This window comes from Chamaea fasciata, unplaced genomic scaffold (assembly GCF_029207755.1).
Source record: "Chamaea fasciata isolate MVZ Bird 193981 ecotype frontalis unplaced genomic scaffold, bChaFas1.0.hap1 SCAF_7, whole genome shotgun sequence".
Classification (NCBI taxonomy): Eukaryota; Metazoa; Chordata; class Aves; order Passeriformes; family Sylviidae; genus Chamaea; species Chamaea fasciata.
In genome coordinates, this window is record NW_027094092.1 from 26,732,109 (window position 1) to 26,751,435 (window position 19,327).

General features: G+C 35.0%; 1 protein-coding gene across 2 annotated transcripts in view; it reads right to left on the reverse strand.

The window, feature by feature from the left end:
- Positions 1–19,327, reverse strand: part of TTBK2 (tau tubulin kinase 2) — an 85,726-nt gene that overhangs the window by 36,318 nt on the left and 30,081 nt on the right. For both annotated transcript variants that reach the window (XM_066188126.1, XM_066188127.1), the window contains exons 4-6: positions 17,064–17,137; positions 15,912–16,052; positions 14,478–14,582 (exon numbers count right to left, since the gene is read on the reverse strand). In XM_066188126.1, coding sequence (XP_066044223.1) covers positions 14,478–14,582; positions 15,912–16,052; positions 17,064–17,137 — 320 coding nt within the window. The remainder of the gene's footprint in view (positions 1–14,477; positions 14,583–15,911; positions 16,053–17,063; positions 17,138–19,327) is intronic.

Consider the following 19,327-nt stretch of genomic DNA (forward strand, 5'->3'; position numbering starts at 1 on the left):
CCTTGTTAAGATAAAACACTTTTACCTCTCTCTACCTATATATATACGTATAACTTTTTCTTATCCACCAGTGGATGCTATACAGAGGTATCATTTAAATCAAGCAGGAGTTGCCATTACTGTCAATAAATCTAATAATTGAATCCAGCCGGATTATGCAGCAACATCTTTAAAAAAGGATTCAATAGCCACATAATCAATATCTGCTAGAGTAGAATAATGGGAGCTGAACCAGTGCTAGTTAAGGCAGAGAATATTTTCTAGGATCTTCTCAACATGAAGAGGTTCTCAGATGATATTCCATAGATCTTAGACTTTGCACATCATCATACAGTTTAAATGGTGCTCAGAACACATTTAATGTTCAGGCTCAACTCTCTGTCTGCCTTATCTTAAATTTTGTAAGTACATCATATTCCACAATGAACATTACCCTGAAATGAAACATAACACTGGAGTTGCAGAAATTCCACAGTACCATGCAATTAGAAAAAGAATAGTTCAAAATGCTTTGGAGCTGCTAAATTTCAGAAGAAAGAATTTTTTTAAAAAAAGCACCTAAATTTCCTTAGTAGTTCTGCAGATTGATAAATCATCCAACTAAGAGTAATACAGCATCACTGCCAAGACAATCAAAATACAGATAAATTTTTAAAAAATATGTAATTTAATGAATAGTACTTTTTCAGGAGGGCACTGAGAGCTTAACTTTAAAACAGTTGAAAATACAAATTCCATAAATCTCAAGAGCATATAGTCTCAGAAGATGAAACCAAATATTTGCTGTCTTTTGCCTCTGGCATGAATGTTAAAAAGGAAAGACTATATTCAGTTTTACTTAGTTAAATATTTCTGTTCTTCTGAGACTAATGGAAAAAATATGAAACCTAGGATGAAATGCCGCTTTCATTTCTAGCATCACACCTTCAATTTCTACTTGATAACTAGGACAGAAATGCTTCAGTTGCTGGACAAAGCAAGAGAAAAAACTAAGAAATGTCATATGAAAGCTAAATTATCCCATTCAGTTTGCAAAAACTAAAAATCTGACCTATTCAACTTCTGTCGTGGGGAAGAAATGCCCATATGAGGAAATGCATCAACTGTGTACCAATTCAAATGCTTTTGAATGTTAAAGTCACAGCCATCCTTATTTGCCCTAACATGATTTCAATTACCTGAGAATCACCTGGATGGGAAGGAGGAAGAAAAAAAAAAAAAAAGAAAAAAAAGAAAAAAGAAAAAAAAGAATATTGTTTCTATCTATGAGCTTGTCATTAAGTGAATTCTGAATTCTTTATTCCAGCAAGGACATCTAAACCTTTTCACTGTCTCTTGCCTTAAAGTATAGTTTCTATAATCTGAAGTAAAGGCATATATCACTCAGTCATATTCCAAGATGCAATAGAATACGTCCTAGTAATGCAGCTGGTCACTATTCAATGGCAGTATTAAAATGCCACACAACAATAATAAAATAATTCTACCACGTATCTCTTGACGTGAGTGATGCTCTGTAGGTCAAATCAAGTTTGCCAAATTTAGAGCAGAACTTCTGAGAACTTACAGACTTTTGAGCATTTGCATAACTTCTGAAACTGTTTCAGACCTCTCCATGCATCTCACAACATCTTATGTAGTAAAAGAAAAATACTAAATCCTTCAGATTTAAGTTTAAAAATTTTTTGAAGATCCAGTGACTACAATGAATTTTTCTACTTATAAAGATACATTTTTAATGTAACATCAGTTTTCTTTGGAGATGTTGCTGCCCTGGAAACAGCTGGCAATGTCTCAGATAAACTACGTGCAGGAAAGCAGCAGTTCCTAGCAAAGTGAACTATTTCCACTAAGCACACAGCTTTCAGACTCCTGGGAGACACTATGCTTACAAACCTATGAATGTTGCTTTTTTGGAGTGGCTATGGAGGAGGCAAATCACTCTCCTTAGCACAGTTCAGTGTCTCCAGATAAATGCTCTGAGTTTATTGCTCTGGGTAACATTGGAAAGGTTACACAGAGCAAAAAAGTTAACTTATTACTGCGGTCATGGAAAGTAGAAAATAAACATGAAAAAATAAATCAACACTGGTTCTTTGCATTGTATCTGAGACACACCATGGTGCTCCCAATCAATCAGGCCATGACTGAGTATTCCTAAGTGTCTAGCACTGAGAAGCCAGCAGTGCTGCCTCAAGAGTATGGTTCAAAAGCCATAGGGGATGGGTAGAGAAGCAGCCACCTATGTTACCCCTATTTTCCTTTGCTAGAGATAGAATTCTCCTTTTTTATCTTTTCCCTTGAAAAAGACAATTTCCTAGTTCAAATTCCACCAGAAATACATTTGAATGATTGAAACTACACACAATTCCAATTCTTTGAAACCTTTTTTCATAGCTTCAACAATTCACATTCCAATCCTCCCCTTTTTGAACATACAGACTTTGCACTCTAATGTAATGCCTAGCACATGTTAGCACCAGTTTAAAACAAATGAAAATTTCAGGGATCACTTGATTAAGGAAAGATCAAGCAGTAGAAATATAATTATCATTAAAATATATTATAGATCTCATATGATTTTCACTGCATATACAGCTCTTCAAACCCACTTTCAGCTCTTAAAATCCATATCAGACACTGCGTACTTGCATTTAGAACTCTTCATCAACCCCTCCCCTACTAATTGTTGGTATGACATATTACTTGGACTGAGAACTACCTAAACAAATGTGATTTCCAAAAGCTGACTGCGGCTGTCTGATCTTATGCTACCTAGTTCCAGCAGAAGCTGAGTAACAAGGTAAGTTCACAACTAACAATATGATTAAATTTTGCTGTTGTGAGTTCTAACAGACATGTGGTGACACATGAAAATTTATCTCCTACTGCATGTGCTATAAAGAGCAACACCATCTCTAAGCCAGCAGTATTTGACACACAAAACATCTCCTGAGCTACTCAGTTTTCAGTCTGGAGTACTCAGCCAATGTGATGCACTAGCTAAAGACTCCAATCATTCCAAAGCTGATTTATGAGGAGATAATAAGCCTGGTGGGCTGAAGAGGGTAACAATCTACTAATGTCTGTCACAAACCTAAATTTACTGCAGTGAAAAATCACAGAGGTTGTCTGCCACATGTATATTTGCTTTGTCCTATGCAATCTTTCGTCTTCCTCATATCCCAGGAGCTGAAACAGAAATTACTGTAAGAGGAAGACTGTCTATATGAGCCAGCTATTGTATGGCAAATAATTTTCCCGCAGAGGAAAATTTATTTTGTTTTATTTATCTCTCTGTAAATAAAAATTTTACTGCGCTTAGCAGAACTGGAGAATGGAGATCTTAATTCTTTTATGTTTTGTAGATATTTTTTTATGTTTTGTACATACCTAATTTAGTATTTATAGTGATAATACCATATATTAAAGAGTTGCATAAATCCAGGAGACTGCTTCAGTAGTAGGCTTATTTCAACTACGGATGGAAAGCAAAAAGTCTCAAGGAAGCTAATGGACATAAATGTACCTTCTTTCCAATTCCCTTTCCTATCCTACAGGGGCAGGAGGGGGGTGGGGGAAATGAGCAAGAGGCTCTGTGGTACTTGGTTGCCAGCTGCGATCAAACCACAACAACAAAATAATGCGTTTTCCTTCTTTTAAATTATTCAAAATATTTTTTCATGACTCAGCAGAGAATTTAGCCCATAGATCAGAAAGAACTGGAAACCAGAGTTTCCAGTTTGATTTTCATTTGCTTCTATTTTCACCAGAAAACAAATTTTACTGGACCAAATCATCTGTCTTTCCACCACAATAGCTTTTAATTTCAAACAAATAGGAGAGCTCTCAAAGACTTTCAGTTCCTGCAAATTTAATGAAAATTGGTGATTAAAGACAGAGCCCAAATTAGTACACTGATACAGAGACAGATAGTTAAAATTCAATTAAAATGGCTCACATCCATCTTAAGAGACACCAATCAGCTGGTCAACCAGCATTAATTTTAGATGGCATGTAAACACAAGCCTAGTCTCAAAAGTGCAACTAGGTACTGATCAAAAAGGTAAGCTGTAGCATGAAGCTGAAAATACTAAGAAATTTAGAGGGCATAAGGGAAGCAGTACACAAAACAATAGAAAAACCGTAAGTTTCACCGTTCACAGAATAATTTCTTTCAAAAGTAAGATCAAAAATGACTAGAAAAATTATTTCTCTTTTTTTTATAAGGCTGTTACAGCCCATTCCCCTGAGCATCTATTAGCTCTATAGGTAATAAAGGAACTGCTGAATCAGAATATAGAACAGCTATAAGCACCTTCCAGAATGTCTAATTTAAATTTCTAAGTTATATTGTTTAATGATTATCTGGATATGATACCAGTGTTTTGCACACAACAGGAGAGAAAAAAAAAAACAAACAAACCCTAACAAAGTATTCTATCATCACCATTTTTCATATCTCAGCTATTAATCAAACTGTTTCTTCAGGCAGGATATTGTTTATTTGGTTTTTTTTCAGCTCAAAACTCCAGGTCATAAAGAATCTTTCTCTCAAATAAAACCACACATGATTTTCTTCAGTTTTTGATTTAATTATTTAATCCCAAGATTATTCCACTGAGATGTTACAAAACAATGTCACACTGCATGAAATTCATATATCCATTCTACTTTTGTCACCATGTCAATTGATAATGCTCTTCCTTTCATCTTTTGCATTAATTCATCACCTGCCTTTTACACCTTATACTACTACACGAGACACTAGCTGTCTGTCTCTGTAACACTGATTTCCCTCATGACTTTGTCATCATGTTCAGGATGCTGAAAATGCTACATATATACACTATAAGCTTGTGCCCTTAATAATCTCCCTTTATGTCCTTGCAGGAGGTTTTAGCTGACAATAATTAATGTTACACTGGTAGGTGTAACACTGCTATATCATTATAGTTGCACAGGTCTGTCACTGGTAGCTGTTATCACAGTTATGCATTACTTTAAAAACCTTTGAAACCCAACAGTCTAACAGTTATTCCAATCTCTCTATTAGAAATAATGCCTCCACAAACCTCACCAAACTAACTCCTATCTCTTCCCTATAAAAGCATTACTAATTCAGAAATGGAATCTCAAATGACTGTCCTAATTATTTCGACTCATGTATACAGCTTATAAACCAATTAAACAAAGGGGTCTTGACTTAGTCCCTTCAGCAAATAACCATTTTCATGTAGGACATTTTGACATATGTCAAAAATTTCTACAGTTTCTCCTGGTACTAACAGAAAAAAATTGGGCTCCAGTCTTTGTTGACTTAGAGGACATGAAAGAGAAGATTGAAGAGTATGTATAGCCTATTTAAGAATGATTTTGTATATTTACAGCTTGCATTGAATGACTGCGATATTACACAGTAACTTTTTCCTATAGAACTGAAAGTTATAAAGAAAATATAATGCTGTTATAATTCATCTTAGACTCTTCAACAGAACTCCATTTACTGAAACAAGATTTTTTTTCTTAAGTAGCCCACTTTTAAAAAAAACTATTAACTATCAAATGCTTAGCTCAGAATTTTGAAGGAAATCTTGCAAACCTCTCCTATTTCCAAAAGTATATGTAATGTAGTCTGACTTATGAGATTTAATGAAGAAAATTTGATAATATAGTTCAAAAATATTCATTCCTTAGAAAATTTCTTTTTCTCCAGTAGCAAAATGTGCAAAAATTAATTTAATAGACATGGAATGGCAGAAGCAGACTATCACAGAAGAGACAGTCAGATTTCAAAAAACTAGTCCAGTTCTCTCTTCCTAGTTTTGAACCATTACTTATTTTTAAAACTTAATATTTATTAATAAATATTTTTATATTATAAACAAATAAAATACAGAAAATAGTTTTCATCTGTTTTGAGAAGTTCACTGCATTCTATTTGGCAGATGAATTATACCACATACATGTCTATTGCTTTTAATTTTACATTTATTTGTGCCATAATAGCAGAACTGATTTTGCTAATTGCAAAACACAAAATCAATGCTACAACATTATTCAAATAAATTCAAAGATGTACAAATATTTAATATTTTTAAATATTTGTTAGCTTATGATTTCCTGTTCATTCTATGCCTTTCTGCTAATTTATACAGAGTTCAGTACAAATGTACTATATATTTTTAATGCTTTACAATCCCAGCTGCTGCATCTTCACATGAAGTGCTGAAGAGAAGGGGAGAGTGGTGGCTGTTAAGAAGGCTGGTCTCAAAATACATAATTAAGGGACTTGTCCTATGTCTGCAGAAAGCTGGTAACAATGAAAAACTGGACATAGTTTTACTTTGTTAGGAAGAAATTATTTTCTCAGAGGATGGTGGAGCACTGGAACAGGTTGTTCAGAGAGGCTGTAGATGCCCCCATCACTGGAAGTGTTCAAGCCCAGGTCGGATATGCCTTGAGCAACCTGGTCTAGGTAAGGGAGTGGAAGCCAGGTGATCTTAAAGGTACCTTTCAACCCACACCATTGTACAGTTCTGTGTGTTCAGTGCTGCTTCTCATTACTTTAATGTCTTTGTTAGCCAAACAATGAAGAAACTACTTCAAAAAAATAAAACTAGGATTTCCCAGTTACAGACATTTGATCCTGGGAACCTCTAATGTCAAATTTGAGCACACACAGGTCTTTGCTTTATAAACATCGGTGCAGAGGTGTCCAACACATCATGCATAGCTTCCATGCAATTGTTGAGGAGGAAAAGTAACTTTTTGTCACTGCTTTGTTCCAAACAATTATGTTGCAAGCTAATGGTGTATTCACTTTAAGAGACAACATAGAAAAAAGTCTCCTCTGAAGTTTATCAATGTGTAAAAACCTCAGAGAACTACTACACAGAAACTTATTAACACATGTTTTTCACAAAGCTCTGAGGAAAATGAGAAATATTTCAAGAGGAAAAATAAATACTCTGTTCCTTTTTTAGGTGCACGCATGTAATCCTCAGCTAATCATATCCCTCTGTAATGTACTGTTCAGCACTGAGAGAGGCCATTACTGAGAAGAGATAGCATAAGGTAAATGCCAGTGACAAAATGCTTCTCAACAGGATGAAAGAGCAACTGAACAGTACATTTAACAAAATGACATGGACCATTACCCTGCAGCACAGGGCTGTCAACAGTTTTAGTCAGGTATGGAAGAGAGGTCTGTTCAGAACAGTTAACATATTTTAGCCAATTATTTATTATATTCATGATACGGTGCCCTAAGATATCAAACAGCTCCCTGGAACTTTTCTGTACTATTTAATTATTTTCCATGAAATCTGCTGTCACTTAATACTGTACTCACAAACATGTCCTAGTTGTCCTTGGACTTTGCTTTAACCTGTGTCACCCAAAACTGAGGTGTGTCAAGAAACTTCTGAATAAACAGTGTATCTTAGTGCCCTTTAACTAAAACCAAAACCAGACCAATTTCACAATTTTCTGGAGATGACTGAGGTGCTGCCAATCATTTAAATTTTATGGGTGGCCTTATTTTATTCCAAATTTTATTCTGAATAGTTCAGTAACTATTCTTGAACAACTTCCAGTATACAGACTCTTATTTATAATAAATTCACACAGTCAAGGGATTATTCAGTAGTTACCAGCACAAATTCTAAATCATGAGGGGCACTGGGCCAAACAAAAAAGACCTGCACCAGTTTTAGTCAAGACTATCTGTGGACCACTTCTGAGTCTCATTTCTTAAAGTTGTATCAATGTTTACTATAATAGCATTTACTTGAAAAGGAGATTGAGAATATATAAGCAATCCATCTTTAAGCAGTCCATGGGTCCAAAGAGCCGTCAAAGAAGGCAAAAGATTTGCAGTGACCATTTTGTTTACATCAGTGGAGCATCATCGTTGCTCCTTTAGTTCTTAAAACTATCCTGGTCCTTTTCCCCATCACAAAAAGCATTTAATGGCTATAGTTTCCACTACTTCAGCACTATAAAAACAATGTTCTCTTCCAAATACAGAAATTAAGAATCTGCAATTCATCTCCCAAGATGACAGGAGGTAAGACAAAATAACATGGAAGTATTCTCTAGACTTCTTCAGCAATCTAGATAATCCAGAATCTTACTAGAAGAAACACCATGCAATTCAAATGCATAACCATTCCCAAATTTTCACAATTAAAACCCCAAATTAAAATACGAGTATACAAGAAATTTATAACTTCTGCCCCTCTATGTAACTGAAACTTTTAACTTCTGCCCCTGTATTTTGTGAAGTATTCTGTGGAGGATTGTTTTGGGTTCTTTGATGTTGGGGGGGAGGGTGGGGGATGTTCCATTGGTCCTTGTTTGTTTTGGTTTTGTGGTTTGTTTTTTTTTTTTTAAGAATTCAGCTTCTTAAACTACATTTCTAGGACTCCATCAGTACCTTGAAGTGAAACTAAAATCTCATTTGCTGGAAAATCTTCAGAACCTGAGGGCATTGAAGAAAAGCAAGCAGCACTTAGCTGATTTGTACAAAAACACCTGATATGGAATAATATGTGCATGGTTTGATGTGAACAGATTTGTAACTGCTTCCCTAGACAATAAAAAATCTTGACATTTGCATTCACAATGGCTTCCACAGCGTTTTTCTAAGGGTCAGACTGTACAGCAGCTGGTGTATCTTCTGCTTTAGCAGAAGTCAAAGACAATTTTTGTTACTGACAGGTCACGAGTACAGAGCATGAGTAACGCCTCAGAAAATTTTGGTGGATAGTCTGTTGCCTTTGGATTTGAATATTTCTGTCAATGTTCAGAGTAAGTAAATATTGTAAAATACTTTAAACCTACTTAATGTTAAAAGAATGTAATTTTGATTTTTTTACTTATTTTCAAATAAATATAGGAAAATTTAGGCACTCGAAATTAAGGTCAAGCTAAAATGTCCTATGACAATGAGAACCCTGACAAAGCTCTTAATTTTATTTAAATAACCACTGAAAAATGACCTAAAATGTAGTCACGGGGAAGAGCACGAGAAAGGTGAGGAGACAGGGGAATGCAGTCATAGGGTAGCTCTCCCCTTGACCTAAAAAGCCTTATTTATCAAAAATACAACAATTCCACAAATAAAACATTCTACTCTGGACATATTTCAACCCACTAGTCACAATACTCTCAATAAAGAAATCCCACATTCCAAACTAAGCACCAAATTATGCAAAAAGGAATTTTCTCCACCAATTATCTTTGCTGAGTCCAAATCATCAGATTCAGGGGACTGACTGTTCATCTGAACAATTCTTTAGGCTGCCAGTCAGTGAGACCTGCATACTGACTAAAAAAACACTGATGTTTTAGATGAAAATGTTTTATCTAAATGCCACCTTCTTATGGATAGGTTTTTAATTTGGTTACTCCCTAGCTTTGTCATCTCAGCTTGCATATACATTATACTGTTTTCTTTGTAAAAAAAAAAATAAATTCAGTTATTTGCAATTTACAATCCACATAAATAAAAGACCACAAAACTCAGGCCTGTGATATACATGATGGTTGAATTTATGGATTTTTAAAGAGCTATGACCTAAAATTCTTTTTTAAAGGTTAATCTTTTTAACAGTAAAGACAAGGGGCTTCTTTTTTTATTGTATTTTGCTTTCTTTGTATTAAATTTAATAGTACCTCAAAAACCAGTTGTGGTTAAGGTTCACTTTAAAACAGGAATGATGACAACTGCCTAAGAGCTGGGTGCAGTACTGATGATGTTAAGAATGCAAATGTCCTTCACATTTTGTCCCTCATGGTTTTCTATTTTTGTACCACAGCTGACACCTTCACTTTCCATTTTCACCATGTAAACAGAGACATGGAAATTGATGGCTGTATGAAGTTAGGTTTACATTCAAAAAGAATCATTTATTCTGTCTCAATTAAATAACAAAAAGATGCTAATCCTCACTTCAGCTATCTCTGAGAAAATAGCCAACAAAATGTTGGGTACTACACCCTCAAAAAGCAATAAACAGCAGACTATGAATCTCATAAATATATGAATTTGCATCCTGCTAAATGTATTTGCTTGATGATTAGAGTATCCCTACAATTAAATTCTAATTACTCTGCTTTGCAGTAATCAATTCTTATCTACGCCATTAATTCATTTATCGGCTTCCTCTCTCCAGCAATTTATTTGCTTGCCTCTGTTTCATCCTTCCTTCTTTTAACAGCCTACATCATCCCCAGCAGTTTTTGTTCTTCCCATACTCAATTTTCTCTCTTCTGATCTTTTCCATCCCAAGAGAAGGCTCCTCCCACCAATTAGTGGTTCTTTATCAACTTCCATTCTATAATTTAATTCTACATGTACCCCAAACACCTGCATCCTAGTAATTGTCCCCACCATGTAGAATTCAGTATCAGAAGCAGTTACCTTTCATTCACCTCTCACAAACCTACGAAATGCAATAAACATTTGTTTCTGATTTTTAAGTTTTAGCCAGGTAATAGCATCAGATCACACAACTTAATAAGCTGCAGCTCTTCATTACTCTTTTCAACATGTTTATACATTTTACAAGTATCTTATTACTGAACACAACAGACATATCCCTCTCTCCTTGAAGTCAGTGCCTCATAAGCATAGTCATTCAGACAGCTGGAAGACAGGACAACTTTGATAAAATGAACCCACATCAAAATTAGCAGTTAAAAATGTTTTACTTTACATTAGTAGCTCTGAGAGAAAACTATCTGTAGCATGAAAAAGTGTGCAAAGCCTTGTTTTTGCTTTATGCTCTATGTTAACATGTTCTTCTTTCAGTTTTGAAGATTCACATATACCACTGCAGTTAAATGATACTACAATAAGAAAACTGCAACTGTAACAAATTAATTTTAAGGCTAATATCTGGAACAAGTGGGAAACTGTCTCTTCTAACTAAATAACCCAAGAGAACGTAAAACCCCTGGATCCTTCAGATGAGCAATAAAGGCATTTCCTTTTGACAGTATGCTCAGACATTCAGGCATACTAATAAAGCTTGAACACATTTTCATTCTGTAAAATTGTCCCTCAAAATACTCCTTCCTGTAATTTCCTGAAATGACATTTTGTCCCTCTTTATTAAGAGGGACAATATTTTCCTGTAAGGAAAATGCTAAATTTGAAATTACAGTCCAGATAACGATTATGGAATACCAAAAATGATTGGTCCTTTTCTAACAGTTAACGTATTACATTTATAACCAATTTTATCCCTTTGCACCAACTTTGCAACAGATTACTACCTACACAGTGGATGTGTAAAAATGAGCTTAGAGCACTGCATTCCTTTTGTAGGGAAGAGGAGGAAAGAGGAAAAAATACAGCTACAATATCCTGGAGATATATTATTTCACATTTTTCTGAAAAAGAGTTCTGATATTGTTGGATGAGGAAATTTTGTAGTTCTAGAGAGAAGCTATAAAAGGCTATTTCAGCTGCAGTGTGTGTAAAGATTCTGCTAAAAACTAAAAGAGGCAATGACAGAACTGGTAAAACTAAAAAAAGGCAATGACAGAAGTACCAGGGAAATCAGGAAGAATAAAGAAGGAATTTGATACTAGGTTTTACAATCACAAAGCATGTTTTTAAGTTTACAGCAATTTATGTCCACTTTTAAAAGCTCAATGAACTCCTCCAGTCTTTAACTCCATGCCATTCTTGGTACTGAACATTTGGATCAGACAGAAGGGATGACCCAAACAACACATCATTGTCTAGGCCCCCAAGTTAATATATGAAGAAAACCTAACTGATGATACCCAAGAGATGTCTGTTTCCCTTCTGAATTGTGTCCCTCAGTTGTGTAAAAACCAGTGCATCCTGCAGCAGTACTTCACAAGAAAATTGCTGTTGCCTACTGACTTCAAAAGCTTTTAAAGGAGAAGGGACTCTGATGGATACAAAAATGTGACATTAATACAAAAGTGACATTAATACTTACAGAAGCAAATACTTAGATTCCATCTTATTCTTGATGAATAAATTACAATATACATTCTTGACTTTTTTTTTCCCTTTCAAGATCAGTTTTACTGTCATCTGGCTGCTGCAGGCTAAAGGTTATTGTAGATAACCTAATCCAAGGATGCAAAATTATGCTAATGCAAATCCAATAGAGAAAAAGAGAACAGTGAAATGGGCTCACAATGCTGGTTCCTCAGTTCTTTATACGTATATGTCCATATGTGACATTCCAAAATGCAATGAAAAACACACTAAGCATTACTAGTGTTGAAAATCTTTTTTCTTTAAATATTACCTTCTGAAAAGCTTTTTATATTAAATCTGCATTTTCAAAACAATATTTAGATAGAAGCAGGTACAGCTGAATGGACTCCCTGGCACCATGGTTTTAGTGGTGCTAACTCACCCTGGGGTCTGACACTAAGATGAGTAGTATAAAGATGAACAACATCTCTGAAAACACTGAGATGTCTTAGGAAAAAACAGGCATGACAGGCAACTCTGGGGTATCCTTCAGTACAGAAAAATGGCATGGAATGAGTTTGGATCATCTTCAAGAAAGGATTTCTTGTTCTAAGTTCTCTGCCTTGACCATTCTTTCAGGTAAGAAGTCTAAGCAGACTCCACAACTCTTCATGAAGAGAGTAAACTGACAACAAAAAATCCTGCCTCCAAACCTGTCTGTAACAAACAACTGTTGTGGCTTAACCCCAGCCAGCAACCAAGCCCCATCCAGTCACCCACCCACTCCCCAACAGCAAGATGGGGGTAAAAGCCAGAAAACTCCTGGTTTGAGATAAAGACAATTAAACAGGGAAACGAAAACTAGTGTTACAAAAAGCTAATAGTCAACAAGCCAACCTTAATTATGGAACACGATTTTATGAAGAGAGTATTATATTTTTGGAGACCGTGCTTTTAGATTGTCCTGCATTATGTGCAGTTTCTGCAGAAGAAAGCTAATGAAGCTTAGGACAGCCTTAAGGAGAAGCACATAGCATATTTAATGAAAATATGAATAAACTCTGTTAGTAAGAAAGGCCAACATTTTGGCTGCTCACTATCCAAGAACCATTTCTAACTAACAATTTGCATACAAACAAAACCACCATCTTTTTCCCCACAATCACTGCACTCTACAAATATCGATTAGTGTCAAAACCTTCTAAACAATTTCAATTGTAGAATTACTTCAGTTACATCGTAGGGCACTGCAATGAAAAACAAAAGGTGAGAGGTAATTTTTACAAAAGAAAGAATATGAAAAATATTGAATTTTCTGTGATCATTTATTTTTTCTGAAAAAGTTACCTAGGATGTCTATATCGAGAGAATCTTGGGAATTGTTTTCTCTTTGAAATTAGAGGTCAGTTCAAAAAACATTATAAGCAGTCAAACATAAAGAACACGACAAGAACACTGAGAAATGAAAAAAAACCTATAAAATTACTTAAAATCTTTAGCTCACCTTTCCAACAGCAGCAGACACTTTATTGGTCTTCCCTGCCCTTTGCTTTCATTGCAGTGTCCAGCATTACAGCTGAAGGAATAGAGTACAGCAGAACCCCACTAATTTACCTTACTAATTTACATACCTCATAATCTGTGCACAAAATCTGCCATTTTCCCAAGTTCTTAGACAAAATAAGAGTGAACATCCTGTCAAGATGGCTTCTACCACTCAATTTGCATCATATTTGTAAATGTGCTACATAATATTAAATAGTACATTATTTGGTGTTGCCATCAAAATGTAAACTAAACTAACTTAATAAAGAAAACGTTTCCTTTAAACATCACCATGTACAATGGCACTGACTTGCTCATTTTGAAACTTTGAAATTAACAAAACTAACTGCCCACCAGAGAATTAGGGAGGCTCTACTTGCTTAAAATTGTAATTTCTTCATTGATATACTTTTACCTACAATCTTCTTCAGGTTGCATTGCATTGGTAATACAACAACTACACTTATTCATGCCCTCTTATATAATAATTAGCATCCTATCACTGTTTTAATTATTCAGACGTTCTCTTTCAGATTATATTAATTCAGTTTAGTGTCTGACTTTCACATTTTCTCCTCAGCTTTCCATTGTTATTGCATTTTTTGGGTTTGGTTTTTTTTTTAAATACAATATAAAACAGCAAGTGAAATTCAGCTCTGGTATATTATTCTGATATTTAATGAAGACCTATTCATCACTTTATTTTCCAAATCAAATGACAGATTATCCCAAAATATCTTAGATGTACACCTCTGTCGCAGACCAAAAACCGTAAACTAGACTCATTCCCTGCTGCCAGTCTTTTAACATAATTAATAAATCACACAATATTTCTGATCTGGGATGGTGATCAAGTTTACAACAGTTACCAGTTCAACGCAACTCCCACACTTCTTCAGAAGAAAGGACAGCATACTACCAAATTCAAGAATTCGGATTTCAACTGTGAAAAAAATCTTACTGGTCTGACATCCCCACATGAGTTGGTAAATTGTCGTGCTAAGCCAAAATCCAGCATAAAACACTTCCTACAGGTGCTTGGAAAACGTCCCATTGCGAAGTTTGACTAGGAGGAAAAACAAATACAGACAGATAATAGATGAATACACACAGGTTTCAATATATTTATATATGCAATAACACAATCAGAAAATTCATATTCTATTTCTCTATCCTTCCTTCCTTGTTTTCACTTCTACTGAATGCCCAATAAATTTGAAGAAAATGTTGTTAAGAGACACAGGCATCTGACTTAGCATTTCTGAACAGTGGCCTATATTGTCCAAAGAGATTTTCATTTTACATTATCCCTTAGAATATATTAATTTTTAGCAAGAATTTTCCAGTCATGTCACCTACTCACAGAGTTTCAGCATTGCCTAATTGGTTACAAGGAAAACAAACAACCAAGGATTTCAAGTTTTGAGTTCAGCACAAAACACAGTTAGCTCCAACTAATTCTTTCTCACCAATTTCACTTAACACTCACTGCCTCTATGCCCTTTTCCTATTAAATGAAGGCTTAAATGCGGATGGATCAGGGAAAATACAAGTTTTATAAAAAGTTGCCAGGAAGAAGTGATACAAATGGAATTTTTCTCATGTACAGAAACTTGTTGGAAGTTTTATGTAAGCATCATTCAGCTGACAGGAAACTTAGTAATATATGTCAGATATAACCATCCATATTTGCATCTATTAGAAAACACAAAGATTTGCCTATTTTTTCCTCATTTACAAATTCTGACAGTTCAGAGTTCTAATGATATTTGTCATACAGAGCAATATTAAAAATAGGTGATTGGATTTCAGGAATAAATTCAAAGAAAAATAGAAAAGAGTAAGAACAAAAGCATGATACAATCAGGAAGCCACTCTCCTCATATTGACATATTAACAATAAATCTAATAAGAATTGCACAATAAAAAAAATAGTTTTCTCATACAGTCTGTCTTTCATTACCTTGTTTGTTGAAAATATATTAAATACAGAAAAATTGCTATTGAAGGACTTATAAATATACTCTATAGTTAGTATGTATTCTTTTAGATTTATTATATGGCAATATTACTTGCCACTAGTCAAGCACATTAGGTCATATCTCATGGTAAATACTCTTGGTTACATGATGTAAAAGATAAGAGTTGGAAGCTTTAACTATAGCAAATTGCAAGTAGGCCTAAACTGGAGACAATGAAAAAGACCAAAATTACTGTTGTTGTAATCCAACATTAATTATATAGGAAAAAATCTGCCCTGTCTGATGATTAAACATTCAGCTTTACATCCCTTCTCATTTTTGCATTTTATCATCTAGTATAGAACCTTTTCTTACTTACACACCCATCTAATGACCATCTTACTTGCCTGTTTTGATTTAATGGGCAAACTTACTGGTTTTATATCCCTGTGCAGGAAACCCACAGAATGAATACTTTCAATAGATTCCAAAATCTGCTTCCCAAGCCGCAGAGTGGTACTAATGGTGAATGTTCCTCGAGATTGGCTACGACGCAGGTCTGCCAAGTTCCGACCCTGATAAAATTCAAAGGACATTTTCATAAAATAAATACCAACACCAAGATTCACAGATGCCGTCATGTTTTCTTACTTCTTTAGTTGCCCATGATTACCCATGAAATACTCTTAATACCTATTTTCACACTCTAGGGTAACACATCTCACCTAAATGTAATGACTGTATGTCCCCAAGAATCTCCAACACTAAATTTAGAATTTCTTTTTAAAAATATGAACTTTAGAACCTTTCTATTCCTAAAAACATGGAACAAACCAATCCCTATTAGAAGACAAGTACAGACATTATTACTTAAAATTGTATTTGTGTTACACCCAAAAAAGGCCACAGAGAAAATGCTCATGAAGACTCCTTCACATTCACTTTAAGGAAAAGTACGTAGTTTAATTATACATCAAACAGATGAAAAATATATTATGTAGGAAATGCATGACATCACAGAACTGTTGTTGTTCTAAAATAACAGACGAACAACAGTATGAACTAGAACACAGTTTTCAGTATTCATATTCACCAGGATGACAAAGGACATCAGTCCCATAACTCTAAGTGCTACTCACCTATTTTATCCCTTTTTAAATGAACAAGCCTTTCAGCAAAATCGTTTCCTTTTACTTGCATAGGGTAATTTTTCACTTTTATTAAAAAAGCCAACACAATGCAGAGACTAATATAATACATTTTAGACCATTTTCAAGTGAAGACTTAAAAAGAATGTAAAATATCACAGAAGACATCAGAGTTCACTCTTCCAATGGTCAAGTCTTTCTCAGGATGTAAGCTTTCTCCTTTTTGAGAGAATTTTGGAAAGGATATAAAAGGAGAAAGACATAAGGATATGGTCAATTTAGGTTCACTTACTACAATGCATTTGTGATCTTCAGGGGTTTTTTTTGCTTGTTCGTTTGTTTGTTTAGCATCCTCTAAAATCTTACTGGTATTTTCATATAGACTTGGCTAATAAACCTAAACACACAAGCAAACATTGAGTGCTTTGATACACTAACCTGCAACTGCATGACCACATAGTTAAATCTGTCATTTCGTCCACATCCTATGAATCTACAGACATGATCTTTTCCTAAGAGAAAAAGCAGCAAATTAGCCAATAATAATGAAATTCTGTGGTTTATTCCTGTAAATATGTAGGAAATTACTGGAAAATATGTAAAATAATAAACTAAGCCCCACACAGTTCAACAGCAATAAAACCAAAGTTAGTTCAACCTGCAATTAAACAGAAGCTTCCTCCCATACCACAGGTCTCACTCTTCCACAAGAAAACATGCACAACAACATGCCTAAATGTCCAGAAATTTGAGGCATTTTGGACTGGAAAAGGTTATTTTCTTACAAAGCTAATGGCTTGTAATAGACAATATTCCTAGCCAATATTCCTCTTTTCTATAAGTTGCAGCTGCCATGATGAAAGAAAACAGTTGTATTACTTGTAATTACTTATGGAATTACAAGTTATTACATAACTTGTGAGTTATGTTTTATATTAAAAAAATTGTAGAAAATGAAATTCAACTAATCCAATTTATTAATATCTTTCTCTAGAACACAATTCTTGCTGTTTAGCTACAAAAGATAAATTCAGCTCATGTACACTGAAACAGGAAAAAATACCTATTAGTGTTTTCTTTAAGCCGATTTTCTTTAAAGCTTCCTCCTGTCCTAGGAGCAAACTGTGCAGAAGACAGGTCAAAAATAATCTCCTTATTATCCTGCAGTTGTAAGTCAAAGAAGATTCCCCAGGTAAATACAGAGAAAAAGGCAAGCCAAAGGCTGCAGTGGGAAACAGAAAGGGAATGCAACCCTCTTGTCATTTTGGTACTAGTGTTCATTGACTTGAAGAAAAGCTGGGATCCCTGATGAACCCACACTGTCCTCACTCTACAACAGAACAGGGAACTGTAGGATTAAAGTTCCTCAGGCCATTTACCTTCCTTTCTCACACCAATGGAAGCTACAGCCAATAGAAAGCTGGCTATGACATGTGGTTGCGAAACTTTTGTAAAATTTGTCACCTAATATTTCTATCATGAATTTCTTTACACTTAAGATTACAAGAATGTCACAAACAGGGAACTCCCATCCTGCTAAATGCTGTTTTCAAAACACCATAATCTAGCTACAGATCTGAGGGGACTTTTTGCTACTGCTGCACTTGTAGCTCCAGCAAAACCCTAAAACTTGACCCTACATCTTCTAAATAGTTTCAATTCACTTGACAGAAAAGCGGTTGCCTGTTTCTTGCTTCATCAGGAAGCTACCTGTCACATCCAATTAAAATAGGTAGGCAGGCCCTTTTAAACAAAGAAAATCTTACAGGATTCATCAAAATGATTTATTTTTAAAGAATCTCTACATTTCTTCAAATACATAAGTGGCAAACTTTAAGTATCCCTGGTTTTCCCCCACCCTTTCCTTCCACCCATTTGTTCAAGTAAGACAGGCAGTATTACAGACAGTATAATGTTATGAAGAAAAAGCGTTAGCACCAAATTTATCAAGATGAAATTTTGTATATTCATTGCCGCAGTTTCCATTAATGAAGTCTCATCTCAAATATTTATGATTAATTTTACAGCCATCTGTGGGTATTCTGAAGGAACATCTTCAGAGAAGTATATATTAGTCAATTCATTAAATGTCCAAAACTCAGTTTGGTCAGAGAAATCCCATTTTGACTGGAGCACCAACTCAATTGGTGTGGTAAATTCCCTAGAAACTTTCATATAAAACTGGGGAAAGAGGAAGGGCAGAAGTAGAGCCTGAATACCTTATTCGAACAGAATGATCCTCCACCACTCCAGTGGGGTTATACACACCTACTACAGCCTTTTCCTCAGCAGGAAAATAGTATTTTCTTACACCTGTGAGCTACACTGCTGGGCTTCAGGGAGAGAAGATGATGGTAACAGGCTGCAGGGAACAATTCTGCCCTTGAAAAACCTCCTAGGGAGGGTGCTAGGCCTGCGTGCCATTCCTCAGGCTGCTGCAGTGTAGCACTACAGCAGCTTTGCAGCCTACACCAGACACAGCCCATCACTAAATTACCCTCCAGAGCTGCAAATGAGTGAGGGAGAAGTCTGTAAGGTTGTGTGAGACAGAAACCAACTGAGTGAGTCTCACTCTCACTGAGTGAGATGTGATAAATCTGTCTTCTCCCATCTGACTGTAGGAACAGATGGCCTAACAACATGGTTAAACAAAACAACCATCTGTTGCAGCAGATTTCTTTTCTTTAAAAAAAACAAAAATA